General features: G+C 36.4%; 2 protein-coding genes and 1 pseudogene across 4 annotated transcripts; 2 read left to right on the forward strand and 1 right to left on the reverse strand.

Annotated features, from left to right (window-relative positions):
* Positions 1 to 2,389, forward strand: part of LOC107556243 (guanylate cyclase soluble subunit beta-2-like) — a 2,820-nt pseudogene extending 431 nt beyond the window's left edge.
* A 1,379-nt stretch (positions 2,390 to 3,768) lies between these two features.
* On the reverse strand, positions 3,769 to 11,904 carry LOC107556426 (pleckstrin homology domain-containing family A member 3-like). 2 transcript variants are annotated; one of them, XM_016239545.1, is made up of 8 exons: positions 11,578 to 11,904; positions 11,073 to 11,189; positions 10,813 to 10,968; positions 6,178 to 6,314; positions 5,859 to 6,029; positions 4,987 to 5,030; positions 4,796 to 4,905; positions 3,769 to 4,604 (listed from the first exon to the last, which is right to left on the reverse strand). In XM_016239545.1, exons 1-8 carry the CDS (start codon positions 11,615 to 11,617, stop codon positions 4,483 to 4,485), a joined length of 897 nt encoding a protein of 298 aa, XP_016095031.1. In that variant the 5' UTR covers positions 11,618 to 11,904; the 3' UTR covers positions 3,769 to 4,482. The 2 variants fall into 2 exon arrangements, with proteins under 2 accessions (XP_016095031.1, XP_016095039.1); XM_016239553.1 differs by lacking the exon at positions 4,987 to 5,030 and having other exon boundaries at positions 4,525 to 4,604.
* Positions 11,905 to 14,369: 2,465 nt separating this feature from the next.
* Positions 14,370 to 27,766, forward strand: LOC107555863 (X-linked retinitis pigmentosa GTPase regulator-like). Of its 2 annotated transcripts, XM_016238792.1 has the most exons (17): positions 14,370 to 14,444; positions 15,044 to 15,169; positions 15,264 to 15,356; positions 15,801 to 15,863; positions 16,885 to 17,043; positions 17,172 to 17,321; positions 17,836 to 17,994; positions 18,082 to 18,237; positions 18,359 to 18,483; positions 20,306 to 20,497; positions 20,677 to 20,824; positions 21,445 to 21,542; positions 21,982 to 22,041; positions 26,095 to 26,313; positions 26,443 to 26,491; positions 26,956 to 27,053; positions 27,200 to 27,766. In XM_016238792.1, the coding sequence occupies exons 1-17, from the start codon at positions 14,414 to 14,416 to the stop codon at positions 27,374 to 27,376; spliced, it is 2,103 nt and encodes a 700-aa protein (XP_016094278.1). In that variant the 5' UTR covers positions 14,370 to 14,413; the 3' UTR covers positions 27,377 to 27,766. The 2 variants fall into 2 exon arrangements, with proteins under 2 accessions (XP_016094278.1, XP_016094271.1); XM_016238785.1 differs by lacking the exons at positions 26,095 to 26,313; positions 26,443 to 26,491; positions 26,956 to 27,053; positions 27,200 to 27,766 and adding an exon at positions 22,301 to 25,501.
* Positions 27,767 to 27,931: the final 165 nt, after the last annotated feature.

A 27,931-nucleotide genomic window follows, 5' to 3' on the forward strand; every position in this document is an offset into this window, starting at 1 on the left:
AAAAAAAAAAAAAGTCAAATGTTAAAGTACATTAAAAGATATTGAGTCATTTTGAACCTTTTTAACAATTTCTTGTATTTTTAGCTGCTGGTGAAGCAAACAGGCGTCAACATTCAGAAGTTTGTTCCCGGACTGCAGACGGCAGGTATCCGTCTGGATGAGTACTTCACCATTGTTCACCCAGAGGTCATCTTCAACATCCAGAGCCTCAAGAAGTTCATCAACAGCCAGTTTGTGCTGAAAACCAGGAGGGAAATGTTACCAGAGATCCATCAAAACCAGTCCATGCTCAAACTGAGAGGTATTTTATCCTTATATGTATCATATTTAATACACGTGATATTTATGCCGTTTTGCAATTATCTGCATGGGTGCATTCTGGTTTCTTTTTGTGTTGATTCCAAAATGTTGAAAAATTTCTTTTGTAAAAGAAGTCATTTAATTTCAGCAATTTTGTGTATATCTGTGTTTTATATCTCATATCATTTGTTTGTGTGTGTGTGTGTGTGTGTGTGTGTGTGTTTTAGGACAGATGATGTGGATGGAGCCACTCAACTGCATGATCTATCTGTGCTCTCCTAAGCTACGAAGCCTCCAGGAACTGGAGGAGAGGGGTCTCCATCTGGCCGACATCGCCCAGCACAACACCACGCGAGATCTGATCCTGCTCAACCAACAGAAGTTGGCAGAGATTGAGCTGTCGAATCAGCTAGAAAGGAAGAAGGAGGAGTTGAGAATCCTCTCACGCAACTTAGAGATCGAGAAGCAGAAATCAGAAAAGTTGCTTTATGCCATGCTGCCGACACACATTGCCAACCAGCTTAAAGAGGGCAAAAGAGTAGAGGCAGGTAATGAACCTAGAACATTGTTATACTTGTCATTTTTCATGCTTTCATGGATCAGACTCTTTCTGTTAATCTTTCAGGTGAGTTCAAAGTGTGCACCACCCTTTTCAGTGATGTGGTCACATTCACTAACATCTGTGCAGCCTGCGAACCCATTTAAATAGTCAATATGCTCAATACCATGCACTCCAGATTTGATTGGCTTACAAACATCCACAATGTCGATAAGGTGTGTAGGACAGTGTTCCAACTGTAGACTATTTTTATTAATAAGCTTCTTGGTTTTACTTGATTATATATTAAATTCATATATTCTTTTATAACATTTAACATAATTTAATATGATATTGTTATATAATATTTTATATTCATATACAAAGTCATCATGATATCTATATATATGTAAATTACAGATTTGTATGTTATTTGTATATAACAAATTTGTATATAATTTTCTAAATTCAAATTATATTGTCTCACAACAGGTGGAAACTATAGCTGATGCTTACATGATGGTTGGTGGTGTTCCTACAGACACTCATGCAGAGCGGGTGGCAATAAGCTTTGTGTGCTCTTGTATCTTATTGTATCTTATCAATCTAGATCAGAGTCTGCATACCTGTCCAGTTTTGGCTGGTGTTGTAGGTGAGACGATGCCACACTACTGCTTGTTTGGAGACACGGTTAATACAGCCTCTCGGATGGAGAGCCACGGAGTTCCTGATCTCATACACCTGAGCCCCTTCACATACAGGTAAATATTAGTTTTTAAATGGTTTTGTCACATGGGCTAAATGTGTACTTTTGTATAGGATGCATTGATCAAAAGTGACAGTAAAGACATTTATAATCTAACAAAAGATTTGTGTATAGGATGCATTGATCAAAAGTGACAGTAAAGACATTTATAATCTAACAAAAGATTTGTGTATAGGATGCATTGATCAAAAGTGACAGTAAAGACATTTATAATCTTACAAAAGATTTTTGTTTCACATAAATGGCATTCCTTTGAACTTTTTATTCATCAAAGAATCCTGAAAAATGTTTCATGGTTTCCATGATGTTTTCAACACTGAAAATAATAAGAATTGTTCTTGAAATTGTCCAAATCAACATATTAGAATGATTTCTGAAGGATCATGTGACACTGAGTAATGATGCTGAAAATTCAGCTTTGCATCACAGGAATAAATAGCAATTTTAAATATATTCAAATAGAAAACGTTCATTTTAAATTATAATAATATTTCACAATATTACTATTTTAACTGTGTTTTTGATCAATTAAATGCAGTCTTGGTGAGCATAAGAAACATGTGGGGTTATGATAAGTTCTGTGGGTGAAGCCACTGAAATTCTTGAGCTGAAACCGAACTCATCACTTCCTGCCCACAGTGTGTTAAAGGATAAAGGAATCTTTGATTGCTGAGAGGGGAGAGATCGAGGTGAAAGGCAAAGGCCTGATGAGAACATACTTCCCGCTGAAGAACCTCCAAAAGAGCGATGAACAGATCATGGGCTTGGTTGATGGCGAGACGTGACAGATGCCCAGAAGGGTGAGGAAACTCTATGTCAAAACTGATAAATGTAATTTTTCTAACTCTGTAATAGATTTGTTTGATCTTTTTACCTTTTGTGCTCATCAAGGCTGCATTTACTTAAATACAGAAAAATACAGTAATATATTGTGCAATATTTTTACAATTTAAAATAACTTTTCTATTTTCATATATATTTTCAAATGTATTTTATTGCTGGGATGGCAAAGCTGAATTGTCAGAAGTGATTACTCCAGCCTTCAGTGTAATATGATCCTTCAGCAATCATTCTAATATTTTGAGATCTTATTAGTATCAATATTGATGTTGTGGTGCTTAATATTTAATCAGTGTTTTTTACTATGATTTTGCTCAAACTATCATTTGCACAGAAGTAAGTCCAGAAGACACAAATGGTGGGCAGAAAGAGGAAGAGAAAAAGGAGGAAGAGGTTGAGAACCAGAAAAATCCATCACCATCTCCATCTCTCTGTCCAGGCAAAAGCTACACAATGGTCTTCATTCAGACAGCATTAGTACCAGGTTCTGCTCAATACTTTAGCCCAACATCACTGAATTAAAACAAGTTTTAAGATTGAACTTCAAGCCTGCCGTTCAGAGGGTCAGTACAACAAATCAACAGCCGAAATCTAAGTACCGCGTGCTCTGTGCAGTGTATAATGACTGTTTTTCCCAGCTCTCCAAGAAACAGTAGGGGATTTCTTCTTTGTGGACACAGATTTGTCATCTGGGAAAGGCAAATCTCTGCTGATTCCCAGTGCTCCTCGTGCAGCCCGGCTTCATTTACACCTGCTGCTGATGGCCGGCAGTAGAACCAACCCACTGAGAAAGCTAATCTCCCTCTGGAGAAATTAATCAATTATCATGGGCTGTTTTCATGTGGAGATCAGATGGCAAACACAGATGACCAGAGGTAGATAAACATATGGTTGCTGTATAGCAATGAAATATTTGTTTGTGGTCATCTGCGACCTGTTAGATAACATGGGAACTAATTATTCAAAGTGATTCAACATTACACAATCTGTTTTTCTCTCAAATAAAAATATGGACTGCATGAAAATGTTTCATATGCATTAATAATTCTCCCTTTGCCTGTGTTTGAGGGAAACATGATTATAGTGGATATTTAAAAAAAATAAAAAAATAAATAAACCTACTAGAAATAAAAGAATATTCTCACTAGTTTTTACTTTTTTTATGAATGGATCAGATCAATGCAAAAACAACTTTCTGGGGGAAAATCTAGTTATATATAATAACAACAAAATGTACTTTGCATCATAAAGCAGTAAACAACATTGGGTGAGTAAAACAAATTGACAAGGACTGCATGAACATGTTTCATTTGTATTATTGATTCTCTCTGTGACTCTTGTTTGATCAAACATGACTACAGAAAATTATATTTAAAAAAACCACCCTTGTACTTATGAAACCCACTTAGATTTTTGGAGATAAAAGAAATTATATTCTTGCTATAGCTTTTTAATCTTGTTTTCCAAACATTACAATAATTAATGGATCTAATTCCTCCATGCGAAGAATTAAGGTAAGAGCAATTTTTAGGGGGAAACTCTAGTAACATACAAAAATAAATAAATGTATTCTGCATCATGAACTAATGGACAACATTGCATGCCGAGTGAATAAAAAACCAAACTGTCAAAAGTTAATGTCAGCACATATGCACAACCCCTTGGCACAGCAACAAAAACCTTTTCATCAAGGTTTCCATTTAACAAAGGCAATTGCACAACACATTAGAAATCCAGTACAAACTTCAACTCTTCACTGAAGGGATACAGCAATAATTATTTATCACAAAAAAAGGAAAAACATTTTAGCATTAAGGCAAACAAATATCTTAAAATACCTAGAAGAGTATAAACATTCAAATCAGACTACTGTTTTCTTCATCATCTGTTTTTATAAAGTGCCACCGAATTCTTCTTCATCAGGAAATGCAACAATAGTTTGTAAAATACATCTACTGTATATAATGCTGCAATCTTTGACTGCATAGCAGTACAAGTTTTGCTTTTATTCCCCATCTCATAAGCCGTCTTGCGTATTTCAGAGGGAAAGGTCAGATTCCGGAGTGTCAGTTTCCAACAGGAACTTTGTGCTTGTTCCAACCTCTTCTGGGATACTTGGATTGGAGTCACCGTTAACGTTGGCTCTGTGGAACATCAAGCCTGTGAAAAAAACAAGAGGTGCATTGATCACTTTTTTATTCAACAATATTTATTCCTTCTAGATTCAGTGACTGCTCAACCAACAACAATAGGTGCAAACTAAGCTTTTAGGTCATTCAAGAATTGAATTTAATCTGTGTGTGGGCACAGCGTCAGGTTTAAGTGTGTGTGTGTGTGTGTGTGTGACTCACGCTCCATCTCCTCAGGCCCTCTGTCGCTGTGAGCTTCTGTATCGGAGCATGTCCGCGTCCGCCTCTGGGTGGACTTCTGCAACACCATGCACTCTTTTGGCAAGCTCGACCTTGAAGGAAAACATAAAATTACAGCATAATCTGTCTGCACCAAAAACAAGAAGTCTATGTGTTGTGTAAACATTTTGTACCTTTCAAAATTGTAGGTGCCAGGATGGCTGATTGAACGCTTCATCTACACAATGAGCCAAAAAAAAAAAAGAAGGTTAGACTTAAAATCACGTGACAGACCAGTGGTGTTATTGTTAATGAAAACTAAATCTATTAAAATGATTTCCATTAATTGAAATAAAAATAAAACGTAATTAACAGATTAAAAACAAAATTTAGAAACACTGCCTTGGCAATTAATTGAAATAAAGTACATTTAAAATGAAGTACCAAAATTACTAAAACTGAAATAAAAATTAATTATAAAAATATATAAATAAATATAAAAATAAAAGCTAATTCAAAATATTGATAAAAACTATAATAGTACTGTAAATAAATACTGAAATAACACGGTCATACATCTTACGACTAAGTGAATGAACAAAGAATATGTCCAAGTCATATTTCTTCCCAAAATCAAAAAATAAATCACAATACATTATGGATACAGAAAAAGAAGCCTATTTAGTTTTTTGGGGATATTTCCCCCAAGATCTCATTACTGTGATGTAAAAAATATTCTGATTACAATAATGTGAAAAAAAAAGATGTTTTTTTTTTTATTATTATTTAATTATCTGAGATAATGAATTTGGGGTAAAAATGTACTTAAATATTTGATTCATTAATTTAATTGTCATGACAGAGTCAAAAACAAGCTACATATCCTTTATGTAATTTGTTTTATTTTTTTCTACTGATTTCAGGGTCATACATGACTTGGGCATGTCTTCGTAAAATTTACCTGAATAACTTGCCATAAAAATTGTCATACCAACAATTAGAAATAGGAACTTTATCTTGGTACAATTAAGGCAAAATTGTATGTGATTTGTGCTTGTGTCTTTACCCGAGACATTTGGACGGGAGAGGGGGACACAGGGGACATTATGGAATCAGATTGACTGGATTGTAACATATCAGTCTTGAACTTGGAATTGGCAATTTTCATACATTCTTCCAGTGTTTTGATGAAGGTTTCACAGGTGGCACTCAGTAATGAGGACGCCTCGTTCCTCGTCTAGGAAAAAACAGCAGAAAATATGAAAAATCAGTTTGAAAGAGTTGATTTCTATGATGATAACCTTTTTATATCACACCCACGTATCTGCAATAATAGCAATGATTACTGTGGTTTGAATGAAAAACAGCTGAGTGAGGTGTCTAACCTCAGTGATGGCCACCGTCGACTCTCCTTCCTGTTCCACTGACTCCTGAATAGTGTGCACTTGCTGCATTAGTAAGTCACAGTACAGGCGCAGCTCTGACATCTTGGTTTTCAGTGATTCTGTGGTTTCTGTTAAATCTGCAAAAACCCATTAGGAGAGGAAATGCAACAGTTAATGGGACTTGATATTGCTCAGGAGTCAAAATTACTGATGCACAACTAGGAAACATGAATTCGGTATATGAAAGCCTTTTGTCTGTGATGTGAATTTCCCACTGGACTTTAATACACTCTGTGTGTGTGTGTGTGTGTATATATATATATATAGTATATATATACACACATACACACACACACACACACACACACTACCAGTCAAAAGTTTTTGAACAGGAAGATTTTTAATGTTTTTTGAAGAATTCTCTTCTGCTCACCAAGTCTACATTTATTTGATCCAAAATACAGCAATAGCAGTAATATTGTGAAATATTTTTATTATTTAACTGCTTTCTATTTGAAATGTAATTTAATCCTGTGATCAAAGCTGAATAGATTAATTTATTAATTTATTACTGTGATCAAAGCATGTTTCAGTGCTATTGGGAGTTACAGGAGTAACAACATATACGCCGGGATATTGGTTTATTTAGAGTCTTAGGGACTGTCAGGCATGTCCGAAAGTGAAACTTTAGAAAATTGTTGATCAGTGCTGACTCGAGACGTGAACCATTTTGAACGATTCAGTTCGATTTTGTGAACTGGTTCCACCGGTTGACTAAAAAGAACTGGTTCAAAAGAACGAATCGTTCACGAACCGGACATCACTATAACAAATGAGTGCATTCACACTGGGAGCAGGAGCGTCGCGGGAGCAGCGCTGAATCTATGGTTTCGGCGCAGAGTCTATTTTTGCTGTGACGCTCATCCTCAATTAAAGTGACAGCACACTTTTGATGGATAAATATGATTTAACAAAAAGTGCTAAAAAGGCACAGAATAAGCATGTCTAGGGTGTTTTAACAAGAATTGGAGTAATTAAGAAAAGAAAATGAAGAATCAAAAATATGTACAGAAGATTTACCCATTTAAACGTTTTAATTATTAGGTTTGGGTGAAAGTATGGTGTATTATAAAAAACAAAACCGCACGTTCTATATCAAGTGTGACTGAAACGACATGACCAGAGCAGTTTTTGTTGTGTAGCCAACAATATATACGAATCCCTTTAAAGTTTATAACTGACCAACTTCTAAAACAAATTTATAGTTGTCTTTGTAAAGAAATATGCAGCTGCTGTCACGGTTGCCAACTCCTTTCAGTGGAAAGTTACTAAAGGCCGCTTGAAAAGTCGCTAAATATCGCTGTATGATGTCATACTATGCTCATTTGTGTATTTACGACATCAGCGCATCGTATAGCCTTTTACATTTGTTTGCCCCTCTGTGCTCCCATACTATATTTTAATTCACATTCGTTTTCTCGATGCATCGATTACAAACCCTGACGATGCAGATGCATCGATCTTGAAACATGGATTTTTGAATCGTCGATTTCGGAGAGTAATCGATTTAAAATGCTAAGAATCGAATGAATCGCGATTTCTATAGCGATTCAATGCTTTCAAAATATATACACAGTAAATTACTACAAGCACGAATTAACAGAGACCTTGAACAGTGTTCGTGCCTCGCATCTCTCCTTCACGGGCTCCACTATTTACTGCCTGTGACTGTCACAGGATTGCGCTCGCCTTCTCACCTTCAGTTCGTCTTACTGACACATTTTTTGAGCAGCTGATGTGTGATCTCTCCTTAGTACTCGTGGCCAGTAATGCTAAAGTGAAGTAGTTTTACTTTTCTGTCGTTTTTCAATGGCTCTCGGTCATACCGACGACATTACCTGAGCAGTCGAAGGCTGCGCATTTATTGCATGAACGGAGAAAAAAATTAAGTGTCTAAAGCATACGCAGTTCCATTGAATGATAAATGTGTTTTAACAATGTCCTTCAACCTAATGTACGAAGGAAACTGTTAAAATAACCACAGCATTAACAACAACCTTGAAATAAGAGCGCGAGGTTTATCTGATAATCAGATGCATGAAATAAGTAGCGTTGGTTGTTAACAGACATCGGGCGCGTTTTCTTTCAGAATCATCATTCGCCGATGGAGAGGAAAAGTTAAATACTATAGCATTTTATTTTATGAAAATGAGATAAAGAAGTTTTCTCACTGAAAGTGATCTCGCGTTCAAAGAACTTAAGACGTGCCAGGAAATACCTAATATGGACAAAGGCATCTATCACTGCAGCTAAGCTGAATAAAAAGCAGAATGAACTGGTGAAACGTTAAGACAATAAACACAATAAATTAATTAAATTTATGAATTATGCAGTGCTAATTGACATATCATTTATTACAGTACAGAAACTATATATCTGTGCAGAAAATTTAAATAATTGTTTGTAGTATATAAAACAATCATAAAAATTAATTGATTCGCCGTCTACCCAAAGATTCACAGCCCTATTAACCACTATAGAGGCATCAGAGCCAGTGGCAAATTCCAGAAGATCTGGCCGAGGTGAGGCTGCTCTCGGCAGGTTCATGAGAGCTGAACGTCCGCTGACGCCCTGGAGCTCACATCTCTGAAATTTTCAAATAGACGCGTTTTCTTTCAGAATCATCATTCGCCGATGGAGAGGAAAAGTTAAATACTATAGCATTTTATTTTATGAAAATGAGATAAAGAAGTTTTCTCACTGAAAGTGATCTCGCGTTCAAAGAACTTAAGACGTGCCAGGAAATACCTAATATGGACAAAGGCATCTATCACTGCAGCTAAGCTGAATAAAAAGCAGAATGAACTGGTGAAACGTTAAGACAATAAACACAATAAATTAATTAAATTTATGAATTATGCAGTGCTAATTGACATATCATTTATTACAGTACAGAAACTATATATCTGTGCAGAAAATTTAAATAATTGTTTGTAGTATATGAAACAATCATAAAATTGCCATTAGGAAAAAAGTATAGATTACAAATAATTGATTATTGTCCAGCAGTGTATTTGATTTCTTATAGCAAATTCAAAGTAAGAGATGAGAAAATAATTCCTTGTAAAAATAAATAATAATAATACATACATGCATAGGCCTACATAAAATTATTGTATTTGACATTTCTATCACTTCTGAAATGGCTACGCCCCTGGTGTGATAAAATGTTAGCCTATACATAATACTTTTAAAGCTCTTTTTTAAAATATTGGCTTACATAAATGTCTACATATGCCATGTCATGCCATAGCATCATTAAACTAGGATCTAACAATGGACAAAAGTGTTTTTTTTCTCTAACCTATGGTTCTCTAACAATAAAGGCTGCTTTCCCCTGACTAAGCATTTAAAGAATTTAGAGGAAGCATTTAAATAATCCTGTGAATGCACTTAAAGAATGCAGAATCGAATCGTTAATCGAATTTAATTGTGAATCGAATCGAATTGAATCGTTCTGAATTTGCAAAAATTCGTTCTTGAATCGAATCGAAAACTTTTGAATCGTGAATCGAATCGATTTGCTGTCTACCCAAAGATTCACAGCCCTACCAAATTCTCAATAAAACTTTTTTCATTGATATATATTTTTCAGTTTCTGTTGTCAAACAACGGGATGAACATAAATAGTGACGGAAATGCGGTCCATTAAAACATACACAACCATACATAACTAGCACTCCCTTTCAAGATGTTAATCTGCTGCACAAAAATCTATATATATTATATTAATTTATAATCGAGCCGCCGTCTGATGAAATCAATTACACATTAGATAAAGACAATACCTGTGCTGTGATTTCAGCAATATTTGCAGGTAAAATTACAGTTAGAAGAAGCAACAGAATAGATATTTTAAAGGGGTCATGTGATGCTTTTTTAAAGATCATTATTTGGTGTAACAGAATATGTTGACATGCTTTAATGTTCAAAAAACACATTATTTTTCAAATACTGTACATTATTGTAGGTCCTCTATGCCCCGCCTCTCTCAAACGCTTCGTTTTCTACAAAGTCCCTCCTCCTGTCAAGCGCAGTCTGCTCTGATTGGCCAGCTGACCCAGTGCACTGTGATTAGCCGAAAACTGCTTGTAACACTCCAAAGAGAAAGGAAAACTTGAAATCGCATCATATGACCCCTTTAACTGAAATCGCAGCTCCTCTCAGCGCTCACCGAACAGAACAGAACAGAGCAGGCACAGAGAGAGAGGTATGAGCGCGCTAGTGCAGCACTACACCGGCTAGTCTAAATAAATAAGGGTCGAAGAAGTCACTAGATTTGTCGCTTGTCGCTTTTTTTAAACCGCTAAAGGGGCATTTATTCATTGCACAGCCCTGACCAAACCAGTTCCAGATTGTAAATGCAGCGCCTCATTTGATAAACTCCTCCTCAGTTTCACGTCCGCCTTCCGCCATGTCACTCCGCACGGTCGCACACAAATGTGTCAACAACTAACGTTAGATTATCGCTGGAAGACTAATTTTTATCGAGGGGAGAATTTAGATGAGAAGGCAACAGAGAATAATAAAAGGCCAAAGATATAAAAAGAGAAGAAAATGTTAGGAGAAGCCCACCCCACTCTTTTTTGGTTCTAGTGTCAATGAGTCCAGCTTTGGAGCTTCCAAGAGCCACCAGCCACTTCTGCCTCTCCGCTGCATTCACTGCCTTCACGTAAAAATGCTGCTCCCCTGGTATGATCAGCTCCAGCCGCGTGCTGTCAGTTGGGTGAACTGGAGCAAACGTGAGGAAGTCAAAAATTACATAAGAATAAACAGTATAACTTCACGTCAGGATAGAAGGAAGATTTTACCGATAAGATATACGATAATCTCACCTTTAATTTCACATACTGACATCTTAATACTGCCTTTGCTACCTTTGCACACATCATCTTGCGAATCATAGTATGAAATAATGCCATTGTCCAGCACAAACCACCTTGGCTGCCATCCTATCATAAAATAAAGTATTATCAGATGACAAAACACATCCAAAAAGCGATTATAAATGTGAGGTTTACGACTAGATTTGTTACAACTCTGCATACTATCAGGTATCATAACATCATATGATGACAAGTTGGGAAGTTTGACAGGATATAGCCTATTACTCTATTGCTTAACATGGAATTTTGACATTGTAAAACATTGAAAGCACACAGCATTTAAAAAAAGAAGCAATGCAAAAAGCATTACAACACAAAACAACAAAGGTGCATGCATCAGCAGCTCTATTTTTTATACAGACATAACGACACAGGCTTAATACATCTTGTGCATACTTGCAGTGCTGTCCTACTGCAGTTTAAGTGTCTACATGTCAGTGCCGTTCACGCTTACCTGTCATATAGTTTGTCCATTTGTAAAGCACTCCTTCCATTATTCTCAAAGCAGAAAACCCGGTGAAAATCCCTTTATAGCAGCTTGCACCAGGCAGCTGCTCGTTTGCCCCTTTTACAGGCTAATTAGCATGCTAGCATGCTCTAGGCTAACTCAAAGATCCATAGCTACTCATCATTATGTCAAAGAACGGGCGGATCATAAGGACACGGGGGAAAAAACCTTTGCTTTCACGGTCATTTCTGTGGAGACGCCACGCCGCACATGCTGGGAGATTCTACCAGGGAGAGACGGCTCAAGATTTGGGATGAGCTCACTGTTTACTAGTGATGTGTCGTTCGCGAACGAGTCGGCTCTAAGAGCCGATTCTTTGTAACGAACGAGAAGAGCCGACTCCGTTCGGGGAGAGCCGAATCTTCAGCCGGAGCCTCCTATTTTAACACAGTTTAGCAATTGTGAATGGTTTGTGTGTTGGTAAGCAATTTTTTTATTCGGTGTTTTCATTATGCATTTTTTCGTTACAAAAAAAAAATACACAGGCCAGGTACACAGAACGACAGAGAGAGATGGGGGAGCCCGATTTAAACGCAAGCGCATTGGTTAAGGTAGGAAGATGTTCGTCTTCTCAAAAACAGGACAAATAATCACAGAGAGGAGAAATCGCATCAGCACATCCAAGCTGAGGCATCTGATATTTCTGAATGCCAACCTGCACTAAAGACTAAAGTGTCTTTATGTTAATACTTTTGCCTTTATTTATTTGATTTGTTTGCTGTGATTTTTTTTGTAACGAAATAAATGCATAAAAATAAGGCTTTTATGAAAACACTGAATAAAAAATTGCTTACCAACACACAAACCATTTACAATTGCTAAATTGGGCTCAAATAGAAGGCTCCGAGTGATACTAAACGAAGAGCCATTTGTGAGTCGTAAGAGCCGGCTCTTCTAGGGGAGCCGAGCCAAAAGAGCCGATTCTTTGAAAAGAGCCGGACTTCTCATCACTACTGTTTACAGACTGAACCGGAAGAGGCGTTTTATTTAGAGATTCTTCTCTGTCTAGCCACTCCACTGTAATATGGAAAAGACAGCGAAGGCCATTCGAAGGCACTACATGTAGTACATACTAATTACAGAAAATCACCAGTGACCGTGAAATATCTTGAGGACAAAAAAAAACAACAAAAAACGTGCACATCCCAAAACCCCGGTCAAAATAGAGCTTTAATCCAAATAAAATAAAAGTAAATAAATCAATTGTAATTCAGTTGTTTTATTTATAAATTACAATTCTCTAGACAGTTATCTATGGCTATGATTTTATTAATACAGTTGTCTGATTGATTTTATAGTCACAGAAATGTTATAGAAAGTTTATAGAAATCACACAAAATAAAATTAAGCAGTTTTACTACGATAAAGCCATGGTTAATTTTGGTACGGGTTGTGATGTCCACGTGTTTTTGTTGAAGAAATTAAAGAGGCTGTAGCATTTATATCGCAAAAAAGGTGGCCAAAAATAAAAAAATTAAGTGGATATTTGAATTAAATGTTTGGTCAATATTAAACAAGAATTTGATCGTCCTGTTAGTGTAACAACAGCAATTATCAGGCCTTTGGTGCCCTTTGCAGGGATTTGTAATAATGTAAATTGTTTATTTTGTATTACATTATGTATGTTAACAGTGTTATTCAATGAAACCATATTTAAACCATATATTGCCTCGTAGTTTTTATTTTAAGTCATGGAAACTAGAATATTAAGCCACACACACGTGCGCGCTAAAATATAATATATATATTATAATGTCCACGTGTTTTTGTTGAAGAAATTAAAGAGGCTGTAGCATTTATATCGCAAAAAAGGTGGCCAAAAATAAAAAAATTAAGTGGATATTTGAATTAAATGTTTGGTCAATATTAAACAAGAATTTGATCGTCCTGTTAGTGTAACAACAGCAATTATCAGGCCTTTGGTGCCCTTTGCAGGGATTTGTAATAATGTAAATTGTTTATTTTGTATTACATTATGTATGTTAACAGTGTTATTCAATGAAACCATATTTAAACCATATATTGCCTCGTAGTTTTTATTTTAAGTCATGGAAACTAGAATATTAAGCCACACACACGTGCGCGCTAAAATATAATATATATATATATCATATATATTATATATACGAATAAACTTGAACTGGAATCAATTAATTCTCGTCTAAAGTTTGGCAAATTCAAGTAACCAGTTGGAGAAGCTCACGAGCAGCACGTGACACTTCAAGGCGGAAGAACATGTAAAGCGGAAGGTTTCTGTCATATTACAAACTTCTTGGTCACACTTCCTAGAGCCCTGCCTGCGCAAATAAGCTGATTAGCCGGGGGAGATGGCCGGAGAGACAGATGATGAGATCCCTGGTAAATATTATGTGGTGCATTAGTGATCAGTGTAAACTGTTTTGTGCTTTTTAGTTGCGACACGTGTGTTTCTTTAACACGAATGGCTGTTTAGGATTAGCCTACAAGCTATATAACGGTGCTACATACTTAGTGAAGGCGAATCATATGTGATACTGATGTAACGTTAAACATGTCTTAACTGCTTTTATGCCCTGCGAATACTATGTTTACCAGGGTTTATAAATTTAAATTACTGCGTGTGTTTTGTTTATTATTCATTGAGCACTATGTCTCGCTCTTTCATTGACGCCTGTGCACGAGCAGCACGTGACACTTCAAGGCGGAAGAACATGTAAAGCGGAAGGTTTCTGTCATATTACAAACTTCTTGGTCACACTTCCTAGAGCCCTGCCTGCGCAAATAAGCTGATTAGCCGGGGGAGATGGCCGGAGAGACAGATGATGAGATCCCTGGTAAATATTATGTGGTGCATTAGTGATCAGTGTAAACTGTTTTGTGCTTTTTAGTTGCGACACGTGTGTTTCTTTAACACGAATGGCTGTTTAGGATTAGCCTACAAGCTATATAACGGTGCTACATACTTAGTGAAGGCGAATCATATGTGATACTGATGTAACGTTAAACATGTCTTAACTGCTTTTATGCCCTGCGAATACTATATTTACCAGGGTTTATAAGTGTAAATTACTGCGTGTGTTTTGTTTATTATTCATTGAGCACTAAGTCTCGCTCTGTCATTGACGCCTGTGGCTACCTGTCGCCAAGGCAACCACGCCATGCGGTCCCGCCCCCCCCCCCCCCGTTCTATATCTATAAAGTAAACAATAAATTTTAATCTTAATGTGTATATTTTCAAAAAAACAGAAACTTCAACAAAAATCATACAAATTATTATTTGTTTACAACAGTGTAATACTGTATGCTTTATAAAAAAAGACAGCTTGTTTTTGAGAACAGCAGTCGCCTGTATAAGTGCACAAAGATAAAACACAAAAATGGCGAGATTACATCTGTCTGTCTGCATTTTTATATTGTTCCATTTTTGTTTTAGAATCCGGAGCGGTCTTCACTTTTGGAAAGAGTAAATTCGCAGATAATGCCCCTAGTAAATTCTGGTTCAAAAATGATGTACCTTTGAGAATTTCCTGTGGAGATGAGCACACAGCACTGGTGACAGGTATGATTTATGATTTTAGTGGTGGATATTGGTAAATACAGTCTTATTTCATCATTTTGAGCATTCATCCTGTCGCTATTCCTATTGTGTTCAGAAAATGGGAAGCTGTTTATGTTTGGCAGCAATAACTGGGGACAGCTGGGCCTCGGAACAAAGACCACTGTGAATAAACCCACTTGTGTGAAAGGTACGACTCTATGCCGGACAGACTGTCAGTCAAAGAGAGAGTAGTACAGAGTGTTTTCTGTCATCCACAGCTGATAAATCACGTACACAAACACATTTCCAATGCTGTCACTCACATTTAGCTGTTTGGGTATGATATATGTCAAATAATAATGATGAGTGATTTTGAATCATTCAGCAATAATATATTGGTTGACATACAAAATTACATGTTGGTAAATAGCTGTAAGAAAAGGCTATCTTTTCAGGACAAAGCTGTAGGTTGTCTTAATCCCAATCTGGAGTGGTCCATAATCTGCATTAATCTTAAATACAGAGAAGAGTACAATTTTTCATTATATAGTTTGATGAAATTTTTTTTTGTCAGGTTGTATAAATGTTTAGCTTGACTAAATTGTATTCAACATGTTTCTGACATGCTGTGACAATATTTGTTTTCTTAAAGCCCTAAAATCAGAGAGGGTGAAGCTTGCAGCCTGTGGAAGAACTCACACACTTGTTTATACATGTAAGTTTATTCAAACATGACAGAATAGTTGCTTTATGTTTTTGAGTCTAGTACATCAGTCTCTTTTTAAAAGGTGTAATGTGTTTTCTACAGTAATTTGTTACTTCTACCTTCTCTGTTGTCTTAATTATTTACATTATTATTATTTATTTACTTATTCCATTAGTTGAGCCATAAGTTGACACACCAAACCAAGGCAAACCACTGAAATAAACAGAGCAGTGTTTTGAAAGGACCACAGGGCAACACAGGGGAACTCTCTGGGAATTTGCAAGAGGGTTTAAATAATTTCTTTAACATTGAAAAAATTGCACACATTACCTTTTTAAAAAGAAATAAAAAAAAGTACTTTTAGAATTATTTTTTAAATATTTGAGCATACTGTTTGTTGGTTTATTTGATTATATCTCAATATTTTCACAGGCCAAAAAAGTAGTTTTAAATGTACACTACCATTTAAAAGTTGTATTTTTTTACTTGGAAATTTATATTGTGGTATATTATTACAATATAAAATAAGTTTTTTATATTGTATAAATATGTATTGTTTAGCATAATTTTCTATTGTAATATATTTTAAAATGTAATTTATTCCTGTGATGGCATGTTGAATTTTCAGTAGCCATTGCTAATTTACTTCGGTGTCACATGATCCTTCAGAAATCATTCTAATATGTTGATTTAGTGCTAAAGAAACATTTATTATTAGTATTATCAGTGTTGAACACATTTACGCTGCTTTTTTTTTTGTGGAAACCATGATACATTTTTTACAGAATTATTTGATGTATAGAAAGTTCAAAACAATGGCATTTATTTGCAATAGTAATCTTTTGTAACATTATGAATGTTTTACAGTCACTTTCAATTTTTAATGCATCCTTGCTGAATAAAATGATTAATTTCTTTAAAAAAAAAAATGCACGACACCAAATTTGTCTTTTTTTTTTAGACCGCTATATTAGTTAACTACTTGCAACGTTATCCTCAACTAAAATAGACATTTTTTTTCACCGAGCAGCCCGTGGTAAACTGTATGCCTCTGGAGGGAATAATGAAGGACAGCTCGGCCTCGGTGACTGTGATGACAGAACTTCCTTCCACCTGGTGGACTTCTTCAGCAAACATGAACCAGTCAAAATGCTCGCTGCTGGTTCCAATACCTCTGCTGCCCTGACGCGTAAGAGTTCTGTTCCGTCTTACTTACAGCAACAGTGTCTATTTCCGAAACATATGGTGCTAATATTACATACATAACATGCAACAGCAAATATTAACAATAATGTAACAATATCTCTGTCATCTCAGAGGATGGCAGGCTCTATATGTGGGGCGATAACTCAGAGGGACAGATTGGATTGGGGAAAGAGAGTAATGCACTGACTCCTCGGGAGGTTTCTGTGGGGAAACGAGTGTCCTGGGTGTCCTGTGGATATTATCATTCTGCCTTTGTTACTGGTATGTATGCCATTGCTAAATAAATGCACTAACTTTATGCTCAACATTCACATGTTGTATTTAACCTTGAATAGTTTATTAAATATTATAAATTATAGAATAAAATATTTTGAAATTCTATGTTTAAACAGTATATTTATCATATACTATAATTCATTTATATAATATAAATAAAAAAAAATATATAATATAATAACATTTTCATATAAGTTTAATTAGTTTTAAAATGTTATCTCTTATTTTATTAAACTGTAATATATATATATATATATATATATATATATATATATATATATATATATAAATAAGATACCAGTTACAATTTTAATGACATATTAAAATATTATTTAATTAATAATATTTGATATATTTATTCAATGTAATAGAGACCTTCCTACTTCCTCTCCATCATCCACAGCAGTGTGTGGTAGCATTGAATTCATAAAAAGTTCATAATTTGACCTTCTATGAAGGCTGGCTTGATCTTAGGTGATGCTTGTTTTATTTGTTGCAGTGGATGGGGCCTTGTACACATTTGGAGAGAAAGACAGTGGGAAGCTGGGCTTGTCCACAGAGAAGCTGGCCAGTCATAAACTGCCTCAACAGGTGACCAGCATCTCTGATAAGGTGGTACAGGTATCCTGTGGAGGAGGGCACACCGTGGTGCTTACAGGTAGGAGAACATGTTTTGCTTTGTCGTCTTGTTCCACTGTCTTTCCTCATTGAGAAGAATGAATGTTATGTATGTCTGGTACTGCAGAGCACGAGGTGTATTCGTTTGGCCTGGGTCAGTTTGGACAGCTTGGCCACGGCACTTTCATATTTGAGTCACGTTTACCCAGAGTGGTTGAGCATTTCAGGAGGGGCAGAGTTAAGCATGTTGAGTGTGGAGAGAACCATACAGCGCTGATTACTGGTAAGCATGTACTGAAAGCCACCTACATTTATCTACTCTGATACATTTGACATGATATAATTTCCTCTAAAATATATACTGGTTTTGCTTGTGTATATAAAATCTGATGTGCTGGTTTCAGACAGTGGCCTTTTGTACACCTTTGGTGATGGTCGACATGGAAAGCTGGGGCTGGGAGAAGAGAACTTCACCAACCAGTTCAAACCAACCCTGTGTCCAAGATTCCTAGATCATTATGTACATTCTGTACGTATTACCACCTATCTACCTTTTATGACACAACATACATTTGATTTCTCTCAGATGTATCCTTTTTCTGCTTTAAAACCGTGAAATGGTTTGACAAATACTATTTTCATATCCCTGTTGACTTAATTCCTTTTGATACCGAAAGTAGAGCTCTTTTTATTTAATTCTCTTGTTGAATTTCTCATTAATTTCTCAAAAAGATGATTTTAATTTACTGCACAAACTTGCATGAATATTTCCACATCCAGCTGAGAAAGATTGAAAAAATTATTCAAAAGTTTGAGGTCAGTAAGATTTTTAAAGTGGTCATATGATGCGATTTCAATTTTTCCTTTCTCTTTGGAGTGTTACAAGCACTTGGTGCATAAAGAAGATCTGTAAAGTTGCAAAGTCTCAAATCCAAAGAAAAATTCTTTATAAAAGTTAAGAGTCAACCACACCTACCTAAAACGGCTCGTTCTAACACGCCCCCACATGTCTACCTCACTATGTGGGAAGATTTGCATAACACCGCCCAAATGTTCACGCAAAGAAAGAAGGCATAACTTTATTCTTGCTGTAGTATTGTTGCCGCCGCCGCCATGCCGTGGAGACACTGTGTTTCGTTGTGAAAGGGAAACTACTTTGTTTGGCCTTCCAAAAGAGGACACGACTAGAAATCAGTGGTTAAGTTGTATTTACAACACTGTTCCAGAACAGTTCAACCCAAATATTCCCATGTGTCCAGTGCATTTTATGGAGGATGAGAACTGTTTCCTGATCAGAATGAGCTTTATCCTGGTAGAGTAGACTACAATGCCGGCTGTTCTGACTCACAGACTGTAAGTACGTTTTTTTTATATTGAAAGAATTTGCCACTGATGATTCAAATGCGAGTTTTGAACAGTGTAGAGTAGCACTTGTTGTTTGTCATTTCTCCGATCACAAATGCAGACATGGTTTTATGTTATGCTCCGGCCTGACAGGGCATCATCACAATATGGTAAGGGGCGTAACATTTCCATCACACGCTTGAGGTATTCGGCCAATCACAATGCACTGGATAGCTGGCCAATCAGAGCACACCTCGCTTTTCAGACCGATGAGCTTTGTAAAAATAGACGCATTTCAGAAAGGCGGGGCATAGAGGAGAAACAATAATGTACAGTATGTGGAAAATAATGTGTTTTTTTAACCTTAAACCGCATAAACATTATTTATCACCAAATACACAAAATGATGTTCTTTTTAGCAACATCATATGACCCCTTTAAGAATTTAATACTTCTATTCAGCAAGGACACATTAAATTGATGAAAAATTACAGTAAAGTCATATAATGTTACTAACGATTTCTGTTTTTAAGTGAATGCTGTTCTTTTGAACTTTCTTTTCTTCAAAAAATACTGTAAAAATATATAACGGTTTCTGCAAAAAAATTAAGCAGTACAACTGTTTTTAACACTGATAATAAAAAGAAAGGTTATGTGATCATCTAATCAGCATATTATAATTATTTCTGAAGGATCATGACACTAAAGACTGGAGTAATGACTGCTGAAAAATCAGCATTACCATCACAGGAATAAATTGCGTTTTAATATATTTACAAATAGTTATTTTAATTTGTAGTAATATTTTACAGTATTACCATTTTTAATGTTTTTTTTATCAAATAAATGCAGCCTTGGTGAACATAAGAGGCCTCTTTCAAAAACATTAAAAAAAAAATCCAAACTTTTGAATGTTAATGTAGATGTGTTGTGACGTGGATCAATATAAGCCACAAAACTCCTATTTTGATTTCATGGCATCTGCAAACAGTGTGTGTGTTTTTCAGGTTACTTGTGGTGGGTGTCACATGCTTGTGTTAGCAAAACCTAGGCCCGAAGGGTCTAAGGATTTGATCTTAGAGGAGGATGATGTCACAGAAGACTACTTTGAGAAGTCCTATACTGAATTACTGGGGGACACACACAGTCAGACCACCCTGAACAGGAGTCTCTCGGCTCGGGTCAGACGCAGAGAACGGGTGGGTAAATCCGGATGGGTCAAAATTAGTGCAACCGATTATCAGTTGGACTAGTTGCAGTGTATTTCAAGATGAATAATAAGTCTTTGTGGTAATGTTTAATATAATATAATGTTACCTAAACAGTCATATAAATGAGTTAATTATGGAATCATAAATGACTTGCTTTTCCTCTGCAGGAGCGTTCACCAGATCAATTTGGACAGATGTTTCGAACACTTCCAGCCCTGGGCGGAAATCAGCTGAGTGCATCTTTATCTGTTCCCAGCCAGATCCATCACTCCCATAGGAAACAACCAGGAAAGATCCCTCACAACAGCCTCAAAAGTAATAGCCTTAAAAAAAATCTGTATTTAAAGGCATATCTGTGGTTTCAAATAACAGGAAAACAAGTTCTTTATTCACAAATGCAATTGTCACTTTTAAAAATATATTATTTATTCAAAATGCACAAATTTATATTAATTTACACTGCTGTTTATTAGTTTGGGGTCAGTATGATTTTTTTATTCAGCATTCATCAGGACACATTAAATTTATAAAAAGTCACAGACAAAAATTGTTGTTACAAAAGATTTCTATTTCAAATAAATGCTGTTCTTTTGAACTTTCTATTGAAAGTATCCAAAAATGTATCACAGTTTTCACAAAAATATTAAGCAGCCCAACTGTTTTTAACATTGATAATAATAAGATATGTTTCTTGAGCACCAAACCAGCATATTAAAATGGATAAGCCTGGAGTAATGGCTGCTGAAAATTAGAAAAATGCTATTTAAAATTGTAACAGTATTTCACAATGTTACTGTTTTTACTATAAATTTAATTAAGGAAATGCAGACTACTTTCAACAACAAAAAAAAAAAACTACTGACCCTAAACGTTTGAATAGTAGTGTAAACTGCTGAGTCTTGCTCAGGTTTTTATGTCTTCTCTCTCTCAATTAGTTCCTGGAAGGAGAGAGAAGTCCCTCGATGACAGAAGCAGTGTGAAGGATAGCGAGAGTTTAAAAGACCTCGGAGAAACTACTGACTTATTAAACCTGGTAGGAGAAGCATTAAAGAGGCACGCATGCTTTTATAATATATATATAGAAAATACGTAGAATTAGACATTTCATGATTTGGTTTATTGTCATTTTTTAATTAGAAATCACTGCCAGTTTTAAACATAGAATAAAACAGTGTGGCACAGTAACACAGTGTTCACAACCGGTGAAGTCCATTTTGACAGGGGTCATGGGGAAAAAAAGGGGAAAAGCAATGCTAAATGCAAATTCAACTAAGTGTGTAAATCATGAATAATTAGGATAGAAAAACAAAATTAAAAGGAAGAAGTAAATGATGCAGACTACATTACATAAAGATTTCATTTAGTTCGGGTTTTGGGTTGCCATTTGATGTAAAATCTGGGTTGTGTAGGGAAAAAAAAAACGTTTAGAACCACTAATATAAAAGACAAAGCTAAAGTTTCTTTGATTTCAGACCCACATAATGAAGATGGACCCTAGCGATAAGACCCTCACATTGTCTCCTATGGAGAAGGTAAGAGCTCACCTGGGTTGTTGTTCAAGAAATTTAGATGGTCAAACAGAGGTTGAGGTGCAAAAAAAAAAATTTTTTATTTCATGGGCTGCACTCTTTTAGATCTCTGCTTACGTTTTCTCTCTCTTTGCTTCATTGACTCATTCTTCTCATTTGCTTTGCAGCTTTAAAGCTCATTCTGCTCTCATTCAGCCTGCTCTGCATGGTCATTCGTTTCTCTAACACTTTCCCTCTTTTTATCCTCTGCTTCCTGGGATAGAAGAAAGTTAAGATTGTGAAAGAGCACGGTAAGGAGAAGGGGAAGCCAAGAGATGACCCTGCCCTTTATAGAAAGAGGGCAGAGCTTTTAGCTCGCAAAGCTCTTCCGACTGAGTTACTTAGAAGCTCAAGTGGTAGCTTGGTAGTCGGGGACAGTCTTGGGTCAGGGACCCCCCACAAGAGCCCTAAGAGACATGGTCAGGATAAGGAAAATGTACTTATTGCTTTGGAGGACAGAAGGCCTGCACATCACCAAGCTGCTAGAAGTAATATCAGAATGGGGACAGACATAAGCAGAGCTGGATCCAAATCCTTCCAGCCCAAACACAAACAGCTGATAAAGTCAAGGGATAGAGTCACAGGGAAAGACGCTGGGAATAAAGTACAGATGCTTGAGAAGGAACATTCAAAGGTAGAGGCTGAAAGCAAGAAGGTTGCTCACAAATCAAAAGGAAGTACAAAACCAAACCAAGAAGGTAAAACAAAACCCAAAGATAGTCCATTGGAAGTCAGTAGCCAGTCTCAAAAGGTTGTGGGGAAAGAAAAAGAAGTAAAAATTAAACCCATAATTGTTGTTGAGCAATATCTTGAACAGACCATGCATAAGGACCAAGAGCCAACAGGTAAGAAGATCTCAAAAGAGATTTTACCAAAAGCTCAGAGGCTGAAAGCTGAAATTAATGCTGCTAAGACAGAAAACAAAAGTTTTGTCCCACAGAGCAAAAGGTCAGATTCAAAAAAAGACTCAAAAAGTAAAAAGACAACTCAAGAGATCTCCACTACTTCACTTTCCTCTTGCCAAGAAGACATTTCTACAAAAAAGACTAAGAAATCAAAAGCAGAACAAAGCCAATTGCTAGTAGAGGACGCAAAAAAGGGCCCTACCATTGTCTCAGAAGCTGCCTTCAAATCAGAATCGGTGTCAGAATCTGAGCAAATGAAGGAAAATCCTCTCACCAAGGTGACATCTTTTCTCCAAGATGTGGGAATGGAAAGTCCTGCTCGTTTACTTGGAGAAACAGCAGTCAGTCAGTTCCTTTCCCAGTCCACACTCCAAAAGATGCCAAAACCTCCTTCAAAACAGAGAACTCTATCTGATGTTTCGTCCCTGAGTGAATCTTTTGAGGTTTCAGGACAAGAGAAGACAAGAGAGGCCAAGAGGACAGCCGTCACCATCAACGTTAAGGCAGAACCAGAAACTTCAGATGGGAACTTGGAATGTACCAGCTCTGAGTCCAAAACCGATGTTCATTCTGTGGTGGGAACATATAGAAGAAGTGAGGAGGAAGGAGGAGAGGAATCAGATGAGGAGGAAGAGGGGGAAAGCGAGGGATTGGTGAACAGGAGGGATGAGCGTGAGGAAGTGGATGACCAAGAAGAGGAAAGTGAAAGCAAGACCCTAGCAAATGATAATGAGGTTGATGATGATACAACGATTAAAGCTTCTAGTGAGGATGAGGAAAGTGAGGAAGAGGAGGAGAAAAGTAAAAGTGAAGCAACTGAGGATGTAGCGAGTGAGGCGGAGGAAGCGGAAAGTCATGGAATAGAAGATGAGGAAGAAGAAACAAGTGAGATAAGTAGAAAAAGTGAGGAAGAGAGTGGAGAAGATGAGGATGAAAGCAAAACAAGTGAAGAGGAGGCGAGTGGAGAAGATAAGGATGAAAGTAAAACAAGTGAAGAGGAGGAGAGTGGAGAAGATGAGGATGAAAGTAAAACAATTGAAGAGGAGGAGAGTGGAGAAGATGAGGATGAAAGTAAAACAAGTGAAGAGGAGGAGAGTGGAGAAGAATCAGAGGGAAAGATAGAGAGCAGAAGTGACAGATCAGAGGAAGAGTCAGATGAAGAAGAAGAGGATGAGGAGTCAGAGGAGAAAGATAGTGAGCATGAGGAAGAAAGTGAAGTGGAAGGTGACACTGAGGCAGAGGAGGATGAAGACGGTGAAGAGACTAGCAAAGAAGAGGAGGAAGATTCAGAAAAGCAGGAGAGTGAGACTGAAGATGATGAAGAAGAAGAGGAGAGTGAAAGTGAAGCAGAGAAGGAGGAAAGTGAGGAAGATAAAGAGGAGAATGGGGAAAGTGAGGAAGATGAAGAAGAGAATGAGGAAAGTGAGGAAGATGAGGAGAATGAGGAAAGTGAGGAAGATAAAGAAGAGAATGAGGAAAGTGAGGAAGATAAAGAGGAGAGCGAGGGAGATAAAGAGGATGAGGAGGAATGGGAAAGTGGCGAAGATGAAGCAATGAGTGAGAATGATGAAGAAGAAGAAGAAGAGAATGAAAACGAACAGGACAGTAAAGACAAAGAGGAAGAAGATAAAGAGGCAGAGGAAGAGTCTGAAGAAAGAGAAGAGACAGAAGAAGCAGAGGATGAGGAGGGAGAAGAGGAAGACAATCAAAAAGAAGAGGGCAAAGAGGAGGAAGAGGAACAAGAAGAGGAGGAGGAGGAGGAGGAAAAAAAGGCCAAAAGAAAACTTGAAAAAGCCTCTGAATCCACCAAACCAAAGTCAAGTGTGAAAACATCAAAACAGCCATCAAAAGCCAAACGGGCTCGAGCACAAGACGATCAGTCAGATGATGAGTCCCATGAGCCTAAGCAGTTTTGGGATGATGTTCTACCTCAGTACCTCAATCTAAAATAAATCAGCAACCTCAAGCTCTCTCTGCTCTTCCCTGAGATTATAAGCTTGCCATTTCATACTTGCCTTTTATGTTCTTTCTTGCTTTTTCCTTTTTTGATGTTTATTTTACATTTCTTTTTGTTATTTCACCATTATTATTCTTGCAATTTCACTCATGGCAATCTTACCTAATGTACTGATTCACATTTTTTATTTTATTTATTTTACAAAATTATGTTTTAATAAGTACTTGTACACCCACGCAGTAGTGAAGACCTCATCATGTGCCTTGGACAGCCATGTTCGTTTACTAACAAATGTGCTTGATTTGCCAGTGACCTTGAATCAACCCTATCAATGACTTTAAATTCTTAAAAATGCAAAATTATTACCAATTTAGTATTTTTAAGAATTTAAAGATGCCTTTAAGTCAGATGCCTAACCACATTAAAATGTCAAATAAAATGGCAGCTCATAATCTTTATGACTGGAAGAAAATAATTGGAAAAATACAGGTAAATTGAGCCCAAAGTTAGTCATTAAATATCATTTAGTTAAAATGTTGCTCTTGTGCTTGTTCTGTGAACTTTTTTACAAATTTGTTTTTACATATAATAACCAATAAAACTTTTCATTTAATTCAACTATTTGCATCAGTTTTTAAATGAATACCTATGTGTTGTTTTTTTATTTTCAAAAGCACAGATTATCCAGGGACTTTATAAAAATACATACTACATGACTGTTTAGTGAAAGCAATCATGCAGTACCTGAGCATTTCATGCAGTACCAGAACATTTCAGAATATGATATATGTACAAAGCAAATTTTCATTTGAATTGTAAATATGCAAATAAAGAAAGCCATATGACATATCGCCAACTTGCAAAGCCGTTGCAATCAGAGTACTGAAAATCCTTCATTGGACAGGTGAGGCTGCCCTCATTTTACACTGTCTCTGTAGAGCTATTCCTCCTAAATAGAGCCCTAGTTCATGTACCTACTTACTTGCGTGTGTTTATACATGTAGTTTATTAGTTAGTTTTAATTTTACAAAGACTACTCAACTCACATGAACCCTCTCTCCTGCCATTCTAGTGCCTTTAGCCCTCTTTTCGTGTTTCACAGTCACTGATTGTGTCATTTCTTACTTTTTGCACGGCCACCATCCATCTCTCCAGCTCCGGACAGATGAGATGAATGGAAAAGTAGAAGGAGAAGATGATGAGGAGGAAGAATGTTTAGATGATGAGGAAGAAGAGGAGGAAGACGAAGAAGATGAGGAAGAGCATCCAGAGGAAGAAGAGGGTGAAGAGTGTGATGAGAAGGAAGATATTCTAGATGAGAAGAGAAAAGAGACGGAGAAGCAGGAGCAAAGCATTACAGAGTCAGACGTACAGGTGCCCTGAAACCTTTCATTCATGCCATTTAGACTAATTTAGTATGAACTTAATGATTTAGCATCACGTCAGTAAACAACTGCAGTATTGCTGTGATTTGTTTGTGATGATAGTTTCTTACTCCTACAGAAAAAGCAGATTATAAGAGAAGAATCTGTTCCCGATGGACCAAAGAAAGGTTAGTGTTTTTGCTTTTCAGCATTCTTTTATTCTTCTATTCCCATAGTCCCCAAAAAAAGGGTTTTGTGGCTTTTAGTCTGTTTGTTAGCTTTGAGGGCATCTACAGTATATACAGAATTTAATTTTCGCCATGGAATAACAATAAAAAATAGGTAATTGTGACTTTTTTTCTCACAACTGAGACTTTCTTTCCCTCAGAATTCTAAGTTAAAATCTCACAATTCTTAGTTTTTTTCTAGACACATTTCTGAGAAAAAAGTCAGAATTGTTAGATGTAAACTGAGACAAAAAGTGAGGATTGCTAGTTTATAATTCAAAGTTGCAAGAAAAAGAGAATTATGAGATAAAACACGCAATGACCTTTATATATTATATATATATCTTCTAAGAATATAAATGTAATGCAAATTGATTATAAGCAGCTTTTTCTATTTCTATTTTTTGTTGCTGTAAATTCTGAAGATTCTGATCCTGCTACCCTTATAAAAGAGGAAACACAGACAGAGATGAATGGAGTTACAGAAGACAAGCCAAAGACTCTTACTGTCTCCAGGAACAGGGTATTTAACCACTCAAACCTTTTAATCTTTATAATAAACACCAGTAAGCACCCACAACCGTGCATAACACCCTAGCAACCGTCATAGCAGCCAGCTAATATTAACGTTGCCCATTGTTTGACCTCTTTCCTACCTGGCTTTTTCAGATTTCTCTTTTCAAGAGATCTTCCACCAAAGGCAATCAGGCAGAGATGTCCACATCAGGCAAACCAGCAGCTGACGGCCCCCCTCAAATCTCAGAGAGTTCTAGCAGTGCAATGCAGATCGGAGGCCAGACCACAGCATCCAGTCGATCACGTTCAGCCACTTGCAATCTGCTTTGACACTTTTCAGCTGGGTTGAAGTTATCTTCTGACTTGGGACCGTAACAAAAACTGCTGGAATTAGCAGAATCAGCAGTTTAACAAAGCATCATCCTGTTGGTGTTGGTGGTGTTAATGGTACTGTGCCTTGTGCTGCAAAGCAGACCACAGAAAATAACTTAGCTTAAACAAAACTGAGTTTGGGAGATTCATTTAAGTATAGCTGTGAGCCATAATGGTTTTGTTTTGGTACTACATTGTATAATGTTTCCCCTTTGTACTGTATGTTTGCAGTGTCTAATTTGTATAACTTTTTTTATCAAATACATTCTCAAAGTCATTACTTGGGAGTAAATTTAACAATATGTGCTGTATATCTAGAAACAAATACAATTATATATGTATGTATGTTTTTATATCTATTTATTTAAATTTGAATAAGCACCTGTGCACTTTATATATTAAAAATCTTGTATTGTTTCGGGGTTAAGTGATCATTTTTTGTCAATGGCATTTTTGTAAGAATCATCTCACAACCTGACATGATACAAGTAAACAACTCAAAATTGTCATTTT

Source organism: Sinocyclocheilus grahami, unplaced genomic scaffold (genome assembly GCF_001515645.1).
Source record: "Sinocyclocheilus grahami isolate Dianchi unplaced genomic scaffold, SAMN03320097.WGS_v1.1 scaffold20.1, whole genome shotgun sequence".
NCBI classification, from domain to species: Eukaryota; Metazoa; Chordata; class Actinopteri; order Cypriniformes; family Cyprinidae; genus Sinocyclocheilus; species Sinocyclocheilus grahami.